The sequence below is a fragment of the Furipterus horrens genome, unplaced genomic scaffold (genome assembly GCF_987537825.1).
Source record: "Furipterus horrens unplaced genomic scaffold, mFurHor1.1.pri manual_scaffold_6, whole genome shotgun sequence".
Lineage (NCBI taxonomy): Eukaryota > Metazoa > Chordata > Mammalia > Chiroptera > Furipteridae > Furipterus > Furipterus horrens.
In genome coordinates this window covers 192,133,527-192,156,019 of record NW_028327176.1, presented here as the reverse complement: position 1 = coordinate 192,156,019, position 22,493 = coordinate 192,133,527, and the positions used below count along the sequence as shown (strand labels likewise).

Genomic DNA, 22,493 nt, shown 5'->3' with positions numbered 1-22,493 from the left:
TAACAAAACCAAGCCTGAGGAATAAAATAATTTCCTGGGGTGCTTGTTCTGAGGTTGGTGGGAACCAATACTCACGCTGCTCAGCAGGAGGCGTGACTCAGTGACACTGGGATGTGTCCTCCTTGTTTTCCCACAGTCGCAGTGAGTTCTTCTTTGTTGCAGTAAAACATACACAGCATGAGCATGTATTTTGTTAACCCTCCCGAATACTGTTCCACTGTACACATCGACCAGGTTTTTAAAAGTCCGTCCATCCATCCATCCATCCGCAGACACGTGGGTTGTTTCCCCCTTTTGGCTGCTGCGAACACAGGTGCACAAATGCCCGTCTGAGCCCCTGCTTTTGCTTATTTCGTGTGTAGACACAAACGTGTAAAGTTTGGAGACGCCAAGTGTCTTCCCACAGTTGCTGCATCACTTTGTACACTCCCACTGGCAATGAGCAGAGGCCCCTCTGGTTTCTCCACATCCTTTTCAGTATTTCTTACTCGCTGTGTTTTGTTTTGATAGTAGCCGTTTTAGTGTGTGTGTAGCGGTCACTGTATATTTTGAGTTACTTTTTAATGATTACTTTTTAATGCTTACATCTTATCAGAAGCAGCTTTTAATTTTTACTGGCTTAAAGTGAGATATGGAAATGTTACTCCTCTACAGGTCTGACTCTTCCCCCCCTTTTACTGTATTATTGTCATACACATTATGTTAATTTTATTAGAAACCTAACAGTACATTCTTATAATTATTCCTTTACCATCTGTCATCATTTCCTGAGCAACTACAACTTGGCTACACCCACTTAGTTTGTGCTGTTATTGGCAAGTATATTATAAGTCTATTATGTTTCTATATGTTACAGGCCCAACAATACATTATATACATATTATTTTATACAATTAGTTAACAATTGTTTTTAAGCGAGTGAAGAAAAAAGGAAAATATGCATTTATCATGTCTTTTATAATTATGTGTCTAGTTTTACTGATGATCTTTGTTCATGTGGATTTGAACTACGGTCTTCAGCCTGAAGAACTTCTTTTAGAATTTCTCATAAAGCAGATCTGCTACACTAAATTATGTCAGTTTTTGCTTTGGGAAAATATGTTATTTATTTTTATTTTTGTTTTTATTTTTGAAGTATATCTTTGCTGGATATAGAATTCTTTGTTGACAGATTTTTTTTTCCTCTTTAAACTCTTGGAATATGTTATTCCACTGCCTTCTGGCCTCCAATGTTTCTTCTGAGAAGTCAGCTGTTAACTTACTGGGGTCCCCTTGTATGTGCTTCACTTTTCTCTTGTTGCTTTTGAGATTTTATCCCTGTCTTTGATTTTTGCATTTTTTACCATCATGTGTTTGGTTGTGGGTTTCTGAGTTTGTGAAAGTTTGAGTCCATTGAGTTTCCTAGGGGTGTAGGTTACTGGTCATTGTTTTTCAGTAAACTGGGGATGATCAGCCATTACTTATTTAAATATTTTTCTTCACTTTTTAAAAAAAGATTTTATTTATTTATTTTTAGAGAGAGGGGAAGGGAGGGAGACAGAGAGAAAAGGAAACATCCATGTGTGGTTGCCTCTCACATGCCCCCAGCTGGGGACCTGGCCTGCAACCCAGGCATGTGCCCTGACTGGGAATCGAACCGGGGATCCTTTGGTTCACAGGCCGGTGCTCAGTCCACTGAGCCACCCCAGCCTGGGCTTTTTCTTTACTTTTCTAGCTCTCTCTCTGGTTCTTTCATTACTGTAAGCTGGTACGCTTAATGGTATTTCACCTTTCTGTGAGGCCCTGCTCAGTTTTCTTTATTAATTTTTCTATCTAGGTTGCTTGATCTCTGTTAGTGTCTTCAGGTTTGCCAGTTTTTCTTCCGCTAGTTAACATTTACCACTGAGCTCTCTGGTCAATATTACTTACTTTCAACTCTATGATGTCCACCTTTTTATTTTTCATAATTTCTCTCTTTTATTGATTTATTCGATGCAATAATGTCATGAGACCTTCCCTCAGTCTTTAATTATGATTTCCTTTAGTTGGAATATTTATGACTGCTTTGGAATCTGTTCACTCTCATGGGAACAGTCCCTGTTATTTATTTTTTGCTTTCTCTCCCTCCAAACTCCTGTGTGTAGGTTGTGGTTTCCTGTTTCTCTACACGACTCATGATTTTTTGTTGGAAAGTGGACGCTTTAGATAATGTATTGTAGCAACTCTGGATACTGGTTCTCCCTCCACCCAGAACTTGTTATTGTACCTGCTTATTTGTTTGTTCTTGTACTGGCTGGGTTATTTTAGTGAAGCCTGTTCCCTCTCTCTCTCTCTCTCTCTCTCTCTCTCTCTCTCTCTCTCTCTCTCTCTCTCACACACACACACACACACGCAGCGTAAGCCTCTGCTGTTGCCCCTCAGGAAGACACAGCTTCAGCTTTGCCCCCAGCCACCCTGGGGTGACAGTGGCACCTGTGGTTGGGGCTCCCTTCCTGCTGTCCTCCACCCCAGACAGCTGTTAGACTCCACTAATTGCCTTGCTGGTGACTGGCGAGGTCTTCTCAATAACACCCTGGGGCATGAATGGATTCACAGACAAATCCAAACAAATTCTGGCTACTTGGAAGGAAAAACTTCTGCAGTCACATGTGATGTTCTGACCCTAGGAGGGCTCCTGCCAGCTGTGTCTTTCCAGGAGCATTTGTGAACTCCAGGGAACAGACCAGGACTCCGATCTCCATTTGAGGGCTAGTCCTGCTATGAGTTAAATAATTTTAAAGAGCACATCTTTTAACCTAAAAATACTGAGCAAAAAGGGACCTATTGTAAGGACGTCAGGGGATGGGTATGCCGCCTGCTCATCGGCTCGTTGGCTGTGCGTTCACGAGTGTAAATGAGGTAATTAACATCCATCCATTCAGGAAGGACTTGCCGAGGGCTTGTTTTAAGGTGGTGGGCACATGGGTAAGTGGTAAATCAGACGACTCAGAGTTTACAACCCAGCCGACAAGCGGCCAGGCTGCCGCGGGCCACGCAGGGGGTTGCGCTGGGAGGTTCAGGCAGGGGAGGCAGCCACTGGGGAGCTCCTGGCGCAGCCGGGCTCAGGGGGGCTCCGGGGCTGGCCTGTGAGCCAGAGTCGCCGCTGAAGGGCGGGCGGGGCCGGAAGCAGGGGCTGGGGAGGAGCCGGTGCCCTTGCCCAGGAGCCGTGGGTGCTGGGAGAGTTTCTGGACTTCAGAGCCCGTGGGCGGCAGGAGAGGGGGCTGCCGCGCAGCCCGAGGACCCTGCAGGCAGCCAGCCAGTCCGCAGGTGCCCCAGCCTGGGGGCTCTTGCCCCCAGTGCTCCCTCGGGTTTGCCAAGCAGGGGAGCTGGGGGAGGGCCAGCTGGATGCAGGGGCGCCCGCGGGCCGGGCAGGTAGGACGGCGGCGACCCGTGCAAAGGTGCCAGGAGAAGGCGGACCGAGCGGCCAAGCAGGACTGTTCATCTTCTGTTGGGCCGTGGGGACGGGACTCTGTGATGCCCTGGGAAGTCTGCGCACGTGCCGCACGGTCCCTGCAGGCGCGGAGGGGCGCGCAGGCCACCTCGTCTCACCTGGAAGAGGGAGGGGGCTCATGGAGGAGGAATCGTGGGCTTGGGTGCAATGCAGACTGCTGCTCAAATCCTGCCTCTGCCGGTTCTGCTGTGCGACCCACGGGAGACGGCGGGCTCTCGCGTGGCACAGACACCCGACACTACACCGATCGCACTCGCGTCCCCAGAGAAAGACAAACGAGCCATGTCCCTTCCCAAGAAACGCACGATTGCCTGCGGATGTCTTCGAATGGCTGCAGAGCCTCGCGTGTCGCGGAGCGTGGACTTTCCCCAGAGTGAGCGCTGGGGCGTCTCTGCAGCTGTTGAGGCCCCACTGTGTGCCGGGCACCTTGGAGACAGCGCCCGGGGTTAGTGTGCTTCTGGCCACCTTCAAGGCCCTGACACTGGTCGGCCACAGCGGGTACGTGGCTCCGCCAGGGCCATGCCGCTAGTATGCGGAAAAGCCAACATTTAAAGCCGGACCTGGGAGGTCGTAACACCTATGTGAGTTCTACACAAATGCCGCGCGTTCATTTCTGTCCTTCTGTGCCACACTCCGCGCAAGTGCTGCCTAAGCCGTGCCGGGTGGTGGTGGGGGCGATTGTTTAACGCATGACTTTAAATTTAAAAAACATAACTGATTTGAAATAAAAATAACAAACGGGAATGCTTTGCGACGTCCGCCTCCTGTCCTGCCACCGTAGGAGCGCGGTGAGCGAGGACGGGCCAGCCGGACGCGGTCCCTGCGCAGACGATCGTCAGCCTCTGGGCTGTGCGCCTGGAGGGAGAGGCCGTTTAAAGTTGGTGCCACCAGCACACAAGTGAGCGTCGGCATTGCAAGGGGCATCTTGCTCAGGGACCCCGGGGAAAGGCCAGCTGGTCCGGCAGTATTTCAGGTTTGTCTCGCTGCGGGGGAGGGGCGGGGGTGGGGCTCCTGAGCAGGAACCTCGCGTTTCCGAGCTCCTCCTCTTGGCAGTTCTCCTCTTGGCAGAGCGAAGCGCAAGGTCGTGCCCCTCATCTTTATGTTGAAGGACGGTGTCAGGGTCCCTCGGTTTGGTAACTTTGATTCCATCGTTAAGAAATCTTTGTAAGGTATGTAAGGCCCCTCCTCCAGGCAGCGGCTTGCCTGGGGGCGGGGTACAGGGGGGGTGGCGCGCAGGTGCTTCCCAGGGCAGGAAGGCAGAGGCGAGGCCGGTGCAGGAGCACCTGAGGGTGTCGGAGGGCAGACCCGGCCATGGGAAACGGCCTGCTCCCACTTGCTGTGGGTGCGCCGTGACTTGGAATGGGCGTATTTTAGGATGTTCTGGAGAACCACCGATTCGTCCTGTCATCCCTGTCCTCTCCTTCACATCAAACGAGCCTGCATTTTCCAGAACTTTCCTGGAGCCCACACACAGCGTTTCCCGGAGAAGGGGGCTCCGCAGGTCCGGAGTTCTCAGGGTGTGGGGGGTGGTGCCAGGTGAGCGTCTGCGTCCCCCTGGGAGGGATGCTGATGGCCCTGAGACCACTGGAGGCTCAACGTGCTCCCGAGAACTTGTGGGTTCGCCTCCAGATGGCTAACATCCCTCCAGGGTGCTCTGGGGCGGGGGGCGGAGGGGCGTTCTAAAAAGCACTTACCCCAAAATGCGGGAAGTGCAAGGACAAATGCAAACATAATTTATGATTTGATTGAAAAAACAGCCATTTCTTTTCCTACCACATGCATTTTTTTTTTTTATTCCTGGACTCTCCCCACAAGGATTCCAATTCAGGAGTGTTGGGGAGAGACTCAGGTGAATTTATTTATAATAAACTCCTTGGATGATTCTTATCTAGCCAGTATGGCGCTGGTTCATTGACAGGTCTTTAAAAATCAGTAATTCAACTGAAATATATAGTAGGGGCCGACTCGTGTGACTGTATAAAAGGTGACAGGGTAGTAAAACATGTTCTGCTCTCTGAGCTGAAGCACATGTGTTTATGACCGTTGCTTTGACACAACTGATGCTTCTGGTCCAGCATTCACTTTACACTCAGTGCTACCCGTGGATCTGTGTTCGTCTCACACGAGGTGAACTTCTTAATGACTCAAAGGTTTTACTCAGAAATTGTTCTAGATCAAATGTAGCTCAGTTACATTTCCTTTTTTGGCTGTCGTTCTCTATAGTTCATATTGCTTTTTCAACACCCAACACATTTATGATTCTAGATTAGAGGGCCACATCCCCCAAAAAGCATATGTTAATCTCATTATTGTAGGATGAGTGCATGTATATGTTGAATGCCATATTCAAGGTTATACTGCAGTTTTTAATTTTGGAAAAAGATTGTTTTTATAATATAACCTAAAGGAAATGAAGCTCAGCAAAAACTTGTATAGTGGGGATACACAGAAGATAGTGGATTCCCCTAGGAATTACCCTCCAGAATAATATATAAAAATTGGCAGGGGTTGTGAAAGCATTCATGTCCTGTAAGTATCAAAAGGCACATATTACAAAACATTGGTCAACATTACTTACATGATATTATCGCTCAGTCCGTTAGTGTTAAGGCACCTTGAGCTTTAACGACAACTGTTCTCTGTGACCCACATCTTTCCTTCTCCCCATCACTTTCCAACTCTTTATTCCTACCACATGCATTTTACAGCCTTTTGTTTTAGAGAGTGTTGTAGTCTGCCCTCCTAGAGTATAATTTAAAGTGTTGTCACTGCAAGAAGTCAGCACTCACGCTAATGTTCTCAACAAAACCAGAGAGCCAGGCGCTGGGGCGCGGCCGGCCAGGGCGCCTCTGGGAGCGGCCGCGAGAGGACGCGTCCAGCCAAGGACCTTAAAAGACCTCACACAACAGACAGCGGTGACATTTCGGGAGAGTTGACTCCCGGGGCACTCGGATCAGGCGTGTTCGCTGAGCTCTGCTCATCCGTCACGCACAGTGACCAACGCCAAGGGCCCCGGAGTCTCGCAGGCTGAGCCTCCAAACCCGAGCGGCCTCCGCGCCCAGGGCTCCTCCCCGGGGACGAGGAAAGGTGTGCTCTCACCGTGGTGTGTGCGAAGTGCGTCCACGGTGGGCGTCTTCTCATGGACAGACACGCCTGCCCGCGGGCATGGCCATGCACGTGTCAGACGGGGACGGTATTTGGTTAGGAGGCAGCTCTGCATCCTCACTGGTTTCCAGCCCCACCCCCAAGGGGCCACCACTGAGCCGGAACGCGGGGCCTCCTTCCAGTCCTTGTCCACAGAAGCAATTAGGCTCATAAACTGGATTTCCTCATTTTAACACTGTCCTCCTATTGTTTTTCTGTTTCTTTTTTTTTCTATCTATAAAGAGGTTTAACAGAACAACAATAGAGCAAAAATATAATTACACATCAGGAATAAAATTCAGGGAGAAGTTCAATAGTTTACACCAGGGTTGTGAGCCTCTGCACAAAGTCTCAGTCACGGGGGTGAAAGAAAAGCAGCCGAGGAAGGTGCAGTAGGAGCCAACACTCTGACCGTGACCTGCTGCTGGTTCATAAACGAGTATCACCGCTGATGCTTTGGCTGTGGCCTGATTACTCTCGAAGCGCCCCGAGCCACGAACAGAACTGGTTGTCAGTTTGCCTGTCCATCTGTGCGCTCTCCTGGTGCTACTACTGGCTTCTCTGTCGGCTTTTCTCACTGGCTCTGCCCGCCCCTGTCTAACACCGAACCAAGCGTAGGAGAGCCGAGATGCCACTTTAGCATTTTGTGTGTCTAAATGACAGAGCATCACCGGCTCCTTTGGGTGCTCTCCTCACTGCCCGCGGGCAGACGCGCTCTGATCGCTTCGGCATCCGCAGCGGTGGTCCCTGCGTCAGCGGGTGCCTGGCTGGGGCTCTGCTCTCTGCCCGTGCCCCACCCCCGTCCCACTCCAGGCCCTGCATCCTGGGGAGCCGCTCCTGGGATGCCGGGATGCATGAGAACAGGCTGGAACGGTCCCCTGGAAAAGCCTTCGGGAACATACGCAATAAGTTTTCCCAGAGAAAAGCAGGGGTTCTGTCTTTGACCAATGCTGACCAGCAGGCAGGTGCTTCTTATTTCATTTGCCATCACAGTCAGCAGGCAGGCCCGGCCCCCTCTCGCGCAGCGTGGCCACTGTCAGAAGCAGAATCTCAGTTAAGGACACCTCGATGCGTACCTCTGTGTCACGGGTGCCCACGGCACGTGTGGACAAGTGGGACTGCACAGTTAGCTTCCTGGGGTCTCAGCAGGGACGTGTGTGTGTGTGTGAGTGTGTGTGAGTGTGTGAGAGGAATGTGTGTGAGTGTGTGTGAGTGAGAGAGTGTGTGAGTGTGAGTGTGTGTGAGTGAGTGAGTGTGTGTGTGTGAGAGTGTGAGTGTGTGAGTGAGAGTGTGAGTGTGTGAGTGTGTGTGAGAGTGAGAGTGAGTGTGTGTGTGGTGTGTGAGTGTATGTGTGTGTGAGAGTGAGTGTGTGTGAGTGAGTGTGAGTGTGTGTGAGAGTGAGTGTGTGTGTGGTGTGCGAGTGTATGTGTGTGTGAGAGTGAGTGTGTGTGAGTGTGAGTGTGTGTGTCTGTGTGTGAGAGTATGAGTGTGTGAGAGTGTGAGTGTGTGAGAGAGTGTGAATGTGTGTATGAGTGTGTGTGAGTGTGAGTGAGAGAGTGTGAGTGTGTGTGAGAGTGTGTGAGTGTGTGTGAGTGTGAGTCAGAGTGTGTATGAGTGTGAGAGAGTGTGTGTGAGTGTGTGAGTGTGTGAGTGTGAGTGTGTGTGTGAGAGAGTGTGAGTGGGCGCTGATGAGCAGATGGCAGGAGGGCGGACACACTGCAGGGGTGACGTGCCCACGGCGGGCGCTGCGGGCAGGGTTGGGCACCCGCAGTGGGTACCGTGAAGGACTGCCAGGCACCACTGTGGACACTTGTTGAGCCTCTGGAAACCTGTAGTGAGCGTGGCTGGCGGTCTTGGGTACCTGTGCTGTGAACGCACGTGCTGTTGCCGGGAGGCATGCTCAGCATCACACACACGGCCGTGCCGGCCTGGTCTCTGCCCAGCACTCCGGTCCCGGGGCCAGGGGCCGTGGGGGGGAGGGGGCACCAGGCCACCAAACAGGCAATGTCAGCACAAATGCAAAAGCGGGAAGTGTGGTGTCTGCGGGAGCAAACCGCAGGGCCGCTGGCTGGGACCTGCAGGGACAGGGACACACCCGCTGACCTCAGCCGGAGCGTGACCTTGCTGTGGCCCCCAGGAGATAACAACAAAGGTGTTTAAATGTGACGGCTTCAGCGATGGGGGGAGCTCAGCAAGCCCAGTCCTGTGTGCTCACCTCCCGAAGCCAGATTCCCTCCCATCACCACTCGCCCGCGTCTCCCTCTGGGGACCGCCACGCCGCCTGTCGTCAGCGTCTGTGAGGTCTGTTCTGTGGTTGTTGGTTTGCTTCACCCTCTCACCTACTTCACCCCCTCCCCCCAGACTCGTGGGTGCAGGGAACGCCGCTGTCAGAAGGGAGGGGTGCGGGGGGTGAAGGGATTAAGGAGGGAAAAGAGGCTTATTGTTTATTCTTCAGGAAAGCCTGAGCCTCTTGCCCCCGAAGGGTGATTTACCATGGACGCACGGAAAACCTGTGAGCAGCATCTCTTCCCCAGTGTGGCCTGTTCTGGGGGGTGGACCAGGTCACCGCGGGCCCTCGGGGTACCCGTGGTCACACGCTTGGATCCCAGCAGCTGTGAGAGAGGCAGCAGAACGGGGTCACGGACGACCCAGCAGCGATGAAATGACAGGACCGACGGTGTCTGCTCACCCAGAGCGGGGCGGAGGTGGGCCCGCAGCTGTGAGCAGCGGAACGAGGCTGTCCTTGTGCCGTTTATGACTCGTCGTGCCGTTTCCCAGGCAAACGCCCGTAAGCCTCCTCTGCCTCCCCTGTACGTCAGGGCTCGGCCGCAATTCAGCCGAAGGGTCCCCATTGCACTGTAACTTCTCGACTGGTTTGAATGTATTTCTCCCCGTTCTTGGTCCGCCCCCGAAGCGTGTGGAACGCCAGAAGTCTGGGGTACTCTGAGACCCCAGAAATTGTACGCTCCCTCTATCACCTCTGACCCATAGATTGGGAACAGGCGATTGTAGGAAATGTTCCCATTTAAATTCAGGTGATTATATCACACCTTGCATGCCAATTATATAAGGTTATTAGATGAATGTCACAGGCATTTTTAACTTGGTTTTAATCATTCAATCCCATTTTTTTTTTTTTTGAACCAAGTGGGAAGATCTTTCAGAAAACACAGTTCTCACGTTTCTCAACCTCTGTTACCCGTGAGCAGCTCTGAGCTGATAGCGCCCGATCACGCGTCTCAGCGAACCCTTGGCGAGGCCCACACCCTGTGGACGGGATTCTGTTGCCTGAACGCACCCCGTGTTTTCTGTATTTCACACAGGTGCGTTTTGGGGTGACTTGTGAAGCGCTGTGGAGCAAGTGCACACGGCCCCACCCTGCCCGGTTCAACCACGAGTGGACAGACCTGGGCTCGGGCTGACTGGGATCTATAAAAAACGACCGCTATGGCCTGGCCATTATTTCTGCCACTTTGCTCTGGTGTGTTCTTCTGTAAAACCCGCATTCGCCTTGTTTGCCACGGCCAGTTCCTTCAGCCCGGGGCTCTCAGTGGGCCGCGGCGGACCTGATGTCTCAGGGCCAACAAGTAGCCTGAAGATGGGTTACGGAGCTCCCCAATCCGGAGAATATCGGGGCGGCTTTTCAGTGTATGCTTTTTCCAGTGGGGCTGGTACCCTAACTTGTTTCTCTGACTGGCAGCAGTGATGGTGAGTTATCTGAGTAGGGCAAGGGTCCGCATGTAGGGCACATCTGAGCACCCATAGGCACAGTGCAGGGTAAGGTGCAGGGGCAGGGACTTCAGGGTGGAGATTTCTGGGAACTTCCAGGGGAACTCTCTACCAGGATGGAGTGCTGGAGGGAGAAGGGGGAAAGCAAACTCTCACAAGGGAGTGAGCACGGCAGTCTCACTGGAGACCTGGAGTCAGTGCAGAGGCCAGACTGGAATTCAGGAGGCGCCCTGGGCTGGGCTGGCACCTGCCTCACGGCTGACGCCTGGCTGCTGCGTTTGAAACAGGGAAACCTTATCAGATATCTGCTGACTGCTCAGGAGCGGAAAGTGGATGCAAACGAGCAGTGAGCTCCGTGGGAGGAAATACACGTTTTGATGAGGCCTTTTTGGTGACTACAGTGTTACTGAGGGCCACACAGAAACATACACGTTTTAAACCCCAGTGTATAAACAAGAAAACGGATGCGTCGGAGATTGCGGGAGATACATGGTCTCAATGTCTCCTTCCTTCAGCTCCCTCCTGGCCGCGGGCAGGGTTCTCTGACTGTCAGGTGAGGCACATAGCAAACCGGGCTGGAAAAAGACAAGACCGCTTATCTTTCGGCTTCCGGGAGTTCTTTTTTACTATACACACGGGTCCGTTTCAGAAGGTTGACTATACGAAGTTTTAGCTCACATGTAACATAGCTTTTACAGACGCCGGAGAGTGCGTGCCAGCAAACCGGGCTGACGTCGTCTAGACAAGGGACATCCAGGTCGTAAAGTTCAAATCCTTGAAAAATGTGCCCGGGCACCGTGTGCCCGACGGCGTCACGGACGTCAGCCGCTCAGGGCCCTGGCTCCCTGCACGGAGCCCTGTCCCTCCGGGCACTTTGCTGAGAGAAGCTGAGGGAGAAACCTGTCTTTGTAAGTCACGCTGACGTCAGAACAACTCACCCGTGTGCATGAAGCTGGCCTCTGCCGCACGCCCTTAAATGCCCGTCCAGCCCTGGTCCAGACTGGAACGACCTGGAGTGCCCGCTTGTGCCACAGGCCAGGCCCTGCCTTTTTTTTCGTCTTTTTTTTTTCTTCTGAGACAAACAGTAAAGACCCCATTGTCCAGATTAAACGAACCTTGTGATCCTTATTTTTGAGACAAATCTGTAAGAGCCAACCATTTTTCTTTTTTCCATAATTGCATCTGACCCTTGTACAAATGTCAAGGCTCATTAGAAAAATATGGCTTTTAAAATAAAGTGCTGTTTGCCAGAAAATGATTTCCAAGCCACAGATGAAGGCCTGCTTATTCCAGACACCAGTAACCATGTGCAGTTTGAACATCACATGATTCTCTGCGCGGCCACTGAGGCACTAGCTACGGGAGGACGGAGGCAGGAGAGCTTTTGGCGACTTCTGATGAAATTCTACGTGACTTGTACCTGAGGAACTCCTAGGGGTCAGGACATACTGCATGGAGCGACTTCAGCCATGCCCAAACCTCAGTTTTTGTTCCCACTGCTCCGCTGTGTTCACCCTCCACCCTTCGCTGTACCGTGGCTCTCTTAAAGAAATTTCTCCCCCAGGCCTGCCTACCACATCCGATATCTGCGCGTATTTTTTCATTCTGCTTTGAACAACATGGACAATCCGACCTGCAGCAGTTGGGCGAGCGGGATTCTTTAATCAGAACTCATGGGTGCATTCTAATCGGCATGTTTTTGAGGAATGAAAGCTGTGTCAGCATTTCTATGGATCTCAGCAGACTTCCAAAGTGATTTCATAGTGTTAATGGCAGCCTCTTCAAAATTCAGTTTAGTGTCAGAACCTGGCAGTGTTATGTAAGAGAGTTAATGCTCCCATGGTTACCACAAGAATTTAGTATTGATTATGTAACCTCGGGAGTGCTTTTAATACCAGTATCCTCGGGGCTAGACACAGCCATCAAACGGCTTATTTTCAGGAGGGAATTAAATGTGCATCGGATTAATAAAAATTCACAGGTGGATCTTATTACTCATTAAGAAACACTTAACCTCCTTTTCAGGAGGTATGGATACTTAAGAAGATTTATTTCAAATATTAATGTTGTAATAATCTGCCTATCATCAATCTTTTCATTGAAAATTAAACACTATTTTGATGTTTTAAATGAAGAATAATATAATCTATACTGGTTTTTAGTTTTTTCAGAGCAAAACGCCATAATAAAATTGTAGTTTGTTTTGTAGTTTGTTTTTTAGTGGATTTGTCTGAATTCATAAAAATAATGTGAGTGAAACTGAAGATCTAGGGAAGTTGAAGGAGCTTTTTTTTTTTTAAAAAAAAAATCATCTCTGGTCTATTTTCAAAGGTGTCTTATTCCATGGGTTGACTTTATAATATTTTTCTTATTGAATTACAATAGCCTCCCCTTTTTGGCTTGATTACAATAATGCTCTAACACTGTATGCCTCAGTTTGCCCAAGATTTGTGAACATCCACATGCATAGAACGTTGTAAGCAGCTGGCACGCAGGTGGGGAGCAACCCCTGAGCGCCTACTGTGCACTGGCCTTTGTGAAAGGTTCTGCGTGGTGAGAAAAGCATGGCCCCCGATACCAAGCTGTTTAACATGGAATCGCCAACGCAAACTACATGTGCGGAAAGTTTCTTAGAAGAGGTTGAATGCAACTTGTTCATATGCGCAGGTGACATCCATCCGTTCCGGGAGTATAGGGCCTGCATGTGGAGGGACTGGGGGTGTGTGGAAGGGACAGAGTAAATGCCTGGCCACTGACCTCCATTTATAACAGGCCAGACGATGGAGGGATGATCTTCCTTGTTAGAAAGCAGAAAGTTTGTGCGATACACTGTATCGGACCGGAGTGACAGAGTGTTGCTCATTTACTGGCAATTAAATAAAAAAGTCTCCCACGAAATCCCCACCTGTTCCTGCTGTGCTTGGGGACAGCAGCCACTTGCTCATGAGTTATTTTGCTCAGATGACTATTTTATAAATCACAAAAATTAAAATCCATGTGAAGAAAACGTGGCTTTTGTATACATTTTATCTATGTAAATAGACGAGTTTCATGTTTAATCAACTTTGTTTCATATTTTGTGAAGTTTATAAGCATTTTAAAAGAGAAAACAGATTTTTCAAGAATCAGGTAGCAGTGTAGAATTTACAGTTGTAAGCACTAAATCAGAAGCTGTGGGACGTAATCAGTGAAGACACAAACTGCTTGCTGACTACAAAGTTCATAAAACACTAGATGAATTTGTTGCAAACCTCCCTCTTAGGCTGCTAAAAGGCTGCACGGTTACATTATAAAGAAATTTCATCGTTTGATGAGGAAAATCATTTTAAAATTTCTTGGGATCCACCTTGATCCTTGTTTTAAGATTTTTTAAGAACACATTTAAATTAGACAACCATCAGGTAGGTAGTGTTTTCTCTATAAATTAATTATTTTGCTTAAGATACTAAAACAACTAGAATTAGCTTGATTTAAAAACAACAACATATGGAAGAACGTTTGGAGAATTTAAGTGGACTTGTGGTTGCACGATGGGCTGCCTGGGAGGCTCCACGGCCCCCCCACGTTCCTCCTCCATCACCTCCTTGGTAAAGGGCGGAGGCAAATGCTTTACATTCTCTTAAAATGTTGAACTACTAGTAATCATCATCATCCTGGCACTTTTACTGGTGTTAACTGGTCTCTTAACGGTCTTTGAGTTTTTGTTTTTTGCAGGGTGGGCTGGCTTTTCTCTGCGGAGCAGGAGGAAGGTCCTTTATGTCGCGAGGAGGGAGCGCTCAGGGGTGAGTCCCGAGCCGCTGGAGTGACGGCTCAGCCCTGGAGCCGTGCTCACGTCCTGCTGCGATCCGATGACATGTCACATGGGACTACACGGCACATTCACAGGGACGGCCAGCAGGCAGAGCTCACTTAACTATGTGGCAACGCGTCCATCCAGCAGAGGCTCCCAGTAACAGATGTTTACTCAGCCTCCTTTTCTGGGGCACCGCTGGGGAGGACCCAGAAGGAGAAAACCCCACAAGAAACACGGTGCAGGGGTCACCTGCGTGCAGGGGTGAGTGACGAGCCTTCGGGCTTCGTGTCTGAGGGTTTGTGACGAAAATCTCTGAGCAGGATTTCCGGAGGAAGGAAAAGGGGCTGAGTGCCCATTGCGTTGGGAGTCACAGAAAGGGGTGCCCTTAACAAATGTCATCAGTAATCAGTAAGCACCTCCTCAGCACGTGCCCTTTCCGTTGTCACGCTTTCCCTTTTTAACTTGTCCAGGAAATGGGTGCCTTCCATCAAGCATTTGGGGAAAAGAAGAACGAAAAATAGAAGTTTGGTTCCAGAAAAGGTTTATGAAAGTTATTGTTGGCGTCCTGCTTTAACAAACGCAGAGAACAAATATTTGCTGTTCTCCTCGTAAAGGTACGGAGGTTTATATTCCAGGCACATGCACGTTTATTTGTGGCTAGAAAGTCACTTCAATGACTCCCAAAGGCAGCTAAGGAACCGCCAACGACAAGCAGAAACATTTCGGGGTAAAGGAGTGAGCAGTGAACCCTCGGAGGAGGGGACACCTCCCTGCCTGACCCTGTGGACCGACGCCGAGATGCTGGCGCGGGCCCGGGCGCGCCCAGCGCCCACGCTCGACTTCCAGGAAAGTTCCAAGCGTCGGGTGCGCGCTGCCCAGACGCGACAGTCCGGCGGCCGCAGCAGCCCAGCCAGCGCAGCTCGGTCATTCTCATTTCCTACGCGCCCCTCGCCCCCAACACAAAGCAAAACTGCACCGCCCCTCCCCCCGCCCCCGAAAGGGAAGAGCGCGGGGGTCATTTTGTCCTTGGAAAGTTTAGGGGTTCTGATCCTGCAGTGCCAGGGCTGGCGCCCCGGACGCCCGACACTTGGAGTTCACCGGCGGTGGCGGAAATGCTTGGGTCCTCCTTGGAGCGGGAGAGCCTCTCAGCGCTCCGGGAGCCCCGCCTGCCCAGCTGGATCCGAATGCAAACGTGCCCTTTCCCACTGCGGGGTGTCTGGATGGGGGTGACGAAAAGTACAGCCCAGGGAAGAGTCTGGAGCAAACTTGACAATGAAAACGCTCGAGAGCTGGTCCGAAGGAAGAGAGCGTGCAGGGTGAGAACCAGCTCCGGACCTGGCGCTCCCCGGGGGCCCCGAGCCCTCCCTCCGCGCAGCGGAGGCACCACGGTGCACGCCTCGGGGCGTTGGGGACAGCCTCGCCCTTTGCTTCGGCGCGCGGGCTCCGCTCCTGGGAAGGTGACCTAGTCTGGGCGTCCTGGCAGCCCGTCCCACCGTGAGAGAGCAGACCAACCGCCCCCACTCTAACCCCGCGGACGGTGGTGGACCCGCTGCGCGCGCGCTGACGAGTACGCGGACACCTGCGCCTCTGTGCGCGCTGGCGTTCCAGCTTCCAAACTTCCAGCAGCGCCTCGTTTTTAGCGCCCTTTGGGCGGCACATTCCCCTCCAGTAGCAACTCTCTGGATTCAAGGCTGAGAAACAGGGGCGGGTTGCCTGAGAAGTTCGCACAGGACTGCTTGGTCCTCGGGGCTTTGGGGCCCACGCTGTGGAGTTTTTCTCTTTTGAGCCTGACTTTGCCCTTTCCGTTCTCCGACCTCCCCGGGGCAAACTGGGCCGTGCCCAGGAAGCTCCATAGGGGTGGCTGTCCGACAGGAGTGCTGGGAGGGACTGGCTCTCTGAACTTCAGTGTATTGGCAGCTCTGTACGTGGACTTAAACCCAAGCCAAACAAGCCTCCGAGTGGGAACCCTGCTCGGGGAGCTCAGAGCACAGCTCCGCCGGAGCTGCCGGCCCTCCCCCGAGGGAGCTCCCTGGCTCGGACAAGGGACAGGCAGACGCAGCCCGCCCAGCAGCACGCAGCGGGGCTGCTCCTGGCCGAACAGCGGGCACAGCCGCGGGCGCCCCCTGCCCCGCCGCGCCGGCCCAGGTGCACGTGGTCCGCAGAGGGCCGCCGGGTGCAGGGCCTGCGCCGTGGGGCCGAGTCGCGGTGGGGCGCGCTACGTGGGCGCGGACCGCGGCGGCGTGGGGCGAGCTGGCTCCGCCAGTGGGCGTCTTTTGCCGCCGCCGCCGCCGCCGCCACCGCCGCCACCGCCTCCACCGGCAGCGGCGTTGCGGCGCTTTTCTCCGCTGCTTTGGAGCAGGGGCCGAGGCTCAGCCGCGGGAGCGCACACAAGCCACGCCACGCTTGCAGGCAGCGAGTCCTCAGCCCCGCGCCCGGCCGGGAGCACGCCGATTGTGTGCGCCAGCCAGCAGCCAGCCGCTGCCCGGGACTCGCCGCGGCCCCGGGTCCTCCCGCACCCGAAGCGGGGCGCGATGTGAAGGTTGGGCCGCGAGGGGCGCGGAAGACGGGAGAGAAGCTCGGGCGGACGCTCGGCCGACTGGCAGAGGAGGGCAGGTCCTGCGGGGGCGGAGCCCGCCGAGGTCGGGCCGAGAAGGAAGGCCATGGCCAGCCCCGAAGAGCCGCTCGCTCCCCGCCCCCAAGCCCCCCTCCCCGAGGCCGGGGACCAGCCCGGCTCCGGCCACGGCAAACTCCGCCCGGAGCCCCTGCGCAGCGCGGCCGGCGGGGGGAGCGCGGCGGGCCCGAGCCCGGACCCCGAGAGGCCTGGCCGTGGTCAGGCCGAGCGCGCCGCGCCCTCGCGCCCGCCCCCCTCCTGCGCAGGCCACGCCAGCCCCGCGGGGGGCCCCGGCGCCCAGACTGCGCGCGGCGGCGGCGGTGGCGGCTGGGTCCCGGCCTGCGCTCTTCTCGCGCGCGCCTTCTCCTCCCCGGCCCCCTCCCCCTCTCCATCTTCCTTTTACTTCTGGCCGCCGCCCCCGCTGCCCCCTCCTTCTCTGGTCCCCTCCTCATCTGCCTTCCACCTCCCGGTGCGGCTCCCAGGAAGGCAGGGCGCGGCTGCTCGAGGAGGCAGCGGCGATGCGGGCGGCGGCGGCGGAGGACGAGAGGCGGCTCCCTTGAGCGTCCCCCCCAGCACGAGTCCCCGCGGCAGCGGTGGCAGCGCCGGCGGGCGGCGGCGGCTCTTCCTCTCTCCTGCGCTCCTGGGTTGGCTGCTTCCAGCCCGCGCCGGGCCCCGGCCGCCGCCACCGCCCCGGCTCCCGCTCGGCCCGGCTGCCCGCCGTGCGGGCTCCCCCGGCTCCCCGGGCGCCGGCGTGGACTGTCCCCGTCCCGGCCCCGGCCTCGGGCCCAGCGCAGGCGGCGGCCGGACCCCGCGGCTGCCCCGAGGCGCCGGCTTCACTCTCGCCGCCGCGGCGCCGCTGCTCTTCGGCTCCGACATGGAAGATGGACCTTCTAATAACACGAGCTGCTTCCGAAGGTTGACGGAGTGTTTCCTGAGCCCCAGTAAGTGCCGGCTCCACGTTCCCCGCGGCGGGGGCGGGCGGGACGCCTAAGCCCAGGCGCGTGGCGCCCGGCGGGCTTCTCTGGAGGGGCGCAGGCTGCGGGCACAGCGGTAAGCGCCGGACACCGGGGTTCCCGAGATCCGCGTGCGTGCGGCAGACGGTCGAGCCGCTGGGGTCCGGGCATTTAGCACCGGACCCGCTGTCAGCCGCGGCCCCCCCTGTGCGGTTTGGGGTTACACTTCCCCTACTCGTCTTTCTGCTCCCAGTTCTGTGACCACATCTGCCAGGCTCTACTCTCTTTCTCCTGGGACCGCTTGGCTGGAGGAGTAAACGAGCTTCTTTCCATTGGGGGTCCTGTCCGTGGAGGGCCGGCCAGGGTCCCGAACCCCGCTCTCCCACATAGGAAGGCGCTCGTGGTCCCCCGGGGCTCAGTGTCGGCGTCCCGGTCGCCCTCCCTGGCCCCCACCCCATGACCCTGCCCCAGAGCGAGGACTAGCCGGGTGGAAACAGCGGGCCCCGCGAAAAGGACGCACCCCACTCAGGCTCCACTTTCTAGACCCTGAGGGATAGTTGGCGCTCGGGCTGGTAAAGGCAAGGACAATGGGCGTTAGTTAGGGAGGAGGAGAGACGGGCCGCCTGTTCGGAGCCCCGGGTCGCGCGCCCCAGCGGACCTCGGCCACGGCCACGCCGCCTCCCCAGCCCCGGGTGCGAGACTGAGCGCGCGGGAGCAGGGGTGGCAGAAGGCGTGTCACGAGGGCGGGGGTGGGGGCGAGGCAGAGCAGAACAATCAAGGCAGAGGCTCCATAGGAAGCAGGAGGCGGGAGATGTCACGGGAAAAGGCGCCCGGTGCGCACCGGAGGGGACCGCCTTTGTCGTGGATGGAGGGCGAGCAAGGTGAGGACCGGATATTCGGGCGCCGAGGCCGCGGGGCACCGGCGACTCGGGCGCCTGCCTGGTCGGGCGCGGCCCCTCGCAGCCCTGAGCGCGGGCTCGGGCGCCACTGTCCACCGCGTGCGCACCGAGCCTTTGTCTGCGCCTAGCAGGGGCCCCGCGTTTCCGCGGCGCCTGCTCCCGGCAGACTCCTCCAGGGCTGGGCTGCGGTCTCGGCTTCCTGCTCCGGGTCCCGGCTCCCCGGCACCCGGGTCCGGCCCCTCCTCCCAGCTGGAACTTGTCCGGGCGGCTTTGGGGTGTAGCCCCGGGGCGTGCGAGAGCGTGCGAATCCGGACGGCTCCCCCCCTCGCCCCGCCCCCCCTGAAACGCCATCCTGCCTCCCCTGGGCCCCGGGAAACCTCGTGGACAGGCCAGGCAGCCTCTCTTACACCCTTGCCGGGCTACCGCCCTGGCTCTGGGGCTAATTGCAGCGTGACCTGACCTGCCAGCCCGGGGCCCTGGTCTGGGAGCGCCCCCCACCCCCGCCATCCTGTGCCTCCCCCTAGTCTGATGGGCGCAGCAGCATCAGTATCTACAGCCCCCAGCCCACCTGCAGGGCTGGGTGTTTTCAGAGATGCCGCAGGTGAGGAGGGATGTGGTCAGGGCAGAGGCGCTCCTCCGCTGCCTTTAGATGTGTTAGACTGGACACCCCCCTAAGGCAGACAGAGCCCCAGTGGGAGCGGAGGGGAGGTGGGGCGAGCAGGTGCTCTCTGCCAGAGCTGGCAGGTATGGGGCTAGCTGCAGCCCGGCCTTCCTCCTACACTTGTCAATTTCTTCTCTAAAAAAACCCCCTACTTTCTACAGTCATCAGCTCATGGGGGCGGGGGTGGGGTTGAAGGCTGCCACCTCTTGCCTGTGACAACATTGTTTTTGGAAGAGGGTGGTGGTGAGGAGACAGGGGTGCAGGCGTTGGGATGGAGCCCACTTTCCTGAAAGGATGAGGTTTCTGTCTATATGTTGTTCCTGCCACTTGTTCGTGTGTTTGCGAGGGGCGTTGTGGGGCAGAGGAAAGGTGGACAGATCCGTGGGATGAAGCTGTCCCAAGGGAGTCCCCAGCTGGCTCTGTGTTTGCAAGGACAGAGGACCTGGAGGAGGTGGGGCCAGCCAAAGGGACCCCTCCTGCAGCGTTCCCACAGGGAGAAACCCAGCGATGGTGCATCGAAGAGTTGTGGGTTTTTGTTTTTCGTTTTGTTTTTTGTTTTTGTCTTTTAACCAAGTCAGCAAGAAGGCAGCTTGTGTTTGAATAGGAACACAGACTGCAGAAATCTTTCTGGGACAGCCATCGCTACGCTAGTAAGTGTGGAGGCCTTGTAAGGAAAACCCAGTGCCAGACCCACCTGGGGGAAGGCTGAGCGGCGGGGTGGGCGTTTGAAGCACAGGGGCCCGTTTCTGCTCTGATGCTCAGTTCTCCACTTCGGGGGTCTTTGTTCCTGCCCGCGGCTGCCTGGCCAGTCACAGTCCTCTGGGTCGCGGACGTACCCAAAGCTAGAGAGACTTTTTGGATATTTGGCCGTAAAAATGAGTCTCTGAAAAAAAAAAAAAATCTGGGTACCTTAAGAATGTAAAAATGCCCAAATACGTACAGATGTCTCAGCTGTTGCATGTTTACTCCCCGCTTTCTCTTCCGTGTGGTCTCTTGTCCGGACCTGCACGTCACCACGTTCAGGCTGCGGAGGCTGAGTGCTGGGGGAAGGGCGCCCGTCCTGATTTAACCATGATCAGCAGCACCTCACGTGCTGATGCTGTTCACTCAGTCACGCGTGGAACAAGCTCAGCGAAAGCTGCTGCCCCTTCCCGGGCGCTGCCCTGACCAGGCCCCTGTGCCCAAGCGGCTGGAGCCCCGGCGGGAGAGAGCCTCCTGGGAGAGGGCTCCGCACGGGCGGCCGCGCTCCGGCCAGGGGTCGCCCTCCAGCCCTGTCAGGTCAGCCCTGCAGCATCTCATTCCAGCCCCTGCCTCTCACGGCCGACCTCTGGGCCTCAGAAAGCCGCTGATCAGTGCAGAAAACCTGTACAGGGGTAGCCCCAGCCCCCGAGGGCCAGGGGGTCTGCTCCGCAGGTGTGTGCGTGCGCGCGTGCACATGTGTGTGTACACGGGAAGGCCAAGAAGCCGTGCAGCGACAGGCCTGCAGGGGCGGCGTCAGCCTCCTGGAAAATCACTTACCTGGTCCCCACCTGCTGCTGGGAAGAGCAGGGGAGGCCCCTGAAGGAAGGACCTTGGTGTTGAGCTGAAAACACTGCCTTAAGGATCTCGAACGTGCCCGTCTCTCCACGACGTGCGTGGACAGCCAGCCGGCTGCCCTGAGCGAGGCGGAGCTGCCGACCAAGGGCAGGGAGAGTGGGGAGGGCGGCCCTGTGTGTGCTGCCTGCGGCGGCCACTCCGGGCGGAGTCGGTTTCTCAAGCGTCCGGAGCACGCGGCGTGTGTTTTCCCAGGAGCCGTGGGTGTCACACCTGCCCTGACGCCTGGCCCTTGTTCTTCCTGGGCCGTGGGCTGTGTGTGCCCTGCACTTGGACAAACCGGGATGATAACTAGGGCCCTGTTTAAGGGCAAACATGTTCCGCACGTAGCCGCTTCTCTCAGCTTCTTATTTAACTTATTTTTGTGGGCCTGGTGGGGCAGGGGTGCAGGCCCCCAGTGCAGCCACGGAAATGGGTGGGTGTCAATGAACAGCCAGCTAGCAGGGGATCCCCGGGGCCCTGCTCGGTGCAGACTGCTGGCAGGGCGCAAAAATGCTGACAGCTGTCCCCTCAGGGCACCTGAGATGCAGCTGCAGGCACCTGCCCAGGTGACCAGCAGAGCAGGCCAGGTGCGGGCCGGCCGGCCAGGTGTCCGTGGCGACGTCAGCGCCTGGGTCATCAGAAAGGACTGACATCCAAGGACAAGCTTTTTGAACTGCGGCGCACTATCGAGGTTCCTTAATTTAAACTTCATGACAATTCTCTTTTAATAATAATAATAATAAAAACCCTGCATGGACGGAGAAAAAGGCAGAGAGTTTGAATAAGGAACCGTGGAAATGGCACAAGACGGTGTCTTCTGTATCTCAGCTTGACAGTCACCTTGGATGATGTCACACATAGAACCTCTTCTACCCCCTGAGCGAAACCACGCCGTGCCGTGAGATAAAGACTCCTGGGGACAATGCACGGTGTCCCCACGGTGCTCCACAGCACCGCTGCTCGTCTGAAAGTGGCGAAGAGACCAGGTCTTAAAAATTCCCACCACAAGGGAAAACCGCATTGCGCCAGGTGGGTGCGCGGGGAGGGAGAGTGTGTTTGCCACACATTAGGTGGCTCGGGGTGTGGGGACCTTGCCCTAATGAGGACCGTGGTCACTTTTGCTTGTTTAAAATCGGCTTCTGACATGTGACAAGGGAAGAGAATGTAACTGTCATGAAGGAGCAGCTCTTCCTTGGAAGGGAAACTCTCCTAGGCGTCATTCAGAACGTTTTACTTTCCCTTCGCAATGCCAGGGCACCCCCCCCCCCCCACTGACCTGACGTGGGCTGAAGGGACCGCCGAGGTCCCGGGGCGCGGGGTCCTACGGAGGAAGCAGAAGAGGTCGCCCTCTTGAGTGATGGTAGCGCTGGCCACTTTCTGGAATGTCCTGGCCCACCTGCGGGCCTTCTTGCTCCCCGCCTGCCTCTGGGTGCACAGCGGGGGGCTGGGCAGGTCGGGTCCCCGAGCCCACCTCTGAGGCCGGCACCCAGACGGGTGGGAGGTGCTCAGATGTTCGTGTTGGAAAGTCAAAGAGGAAACAAAAACACCAGCGTGGTGCTCGTCTTTGAGGAACTGAGACGTGGAAGGCCACTCACGGAAAGCTGTCTTTGCCCCTGTGCCATGGAGGCAGGCTCCAGCCCCGTGAGGGGGACAGTCAGT

General features: G+C 55.6%; 1 protein-coding gene across 2 annotated transcripts in view; it reads left to right on the top strand.

Moving 5' to 3' along the window:
- PDE10A (phosphodiesterase 10A) overlaps positions 1-22,493 on the top strand; it is a 192,835-nt gene that overhangs the window by 10,883 nt on the left and 159,459 nt on the right. Inside the window, exon 1 of one of the 2 annotated variants that reach the window (XM_090280711.1) lies at positions 16,741-17,687. The exons of the other annotated variant lie outside the window; for it this stretch is intronic. Coding sequence (XP_090136837.1) covers positions 16,796-17,687 — 892 coding nt within the window. The 5' untranslated portion in view covers positions 16,741-16,795. Of the gene's footprint in view, positions 1-16,740; positions 17,688-22,493 lie in introns of those variants that run through there. 2 annotated transcript variants of the gene reach the window in all.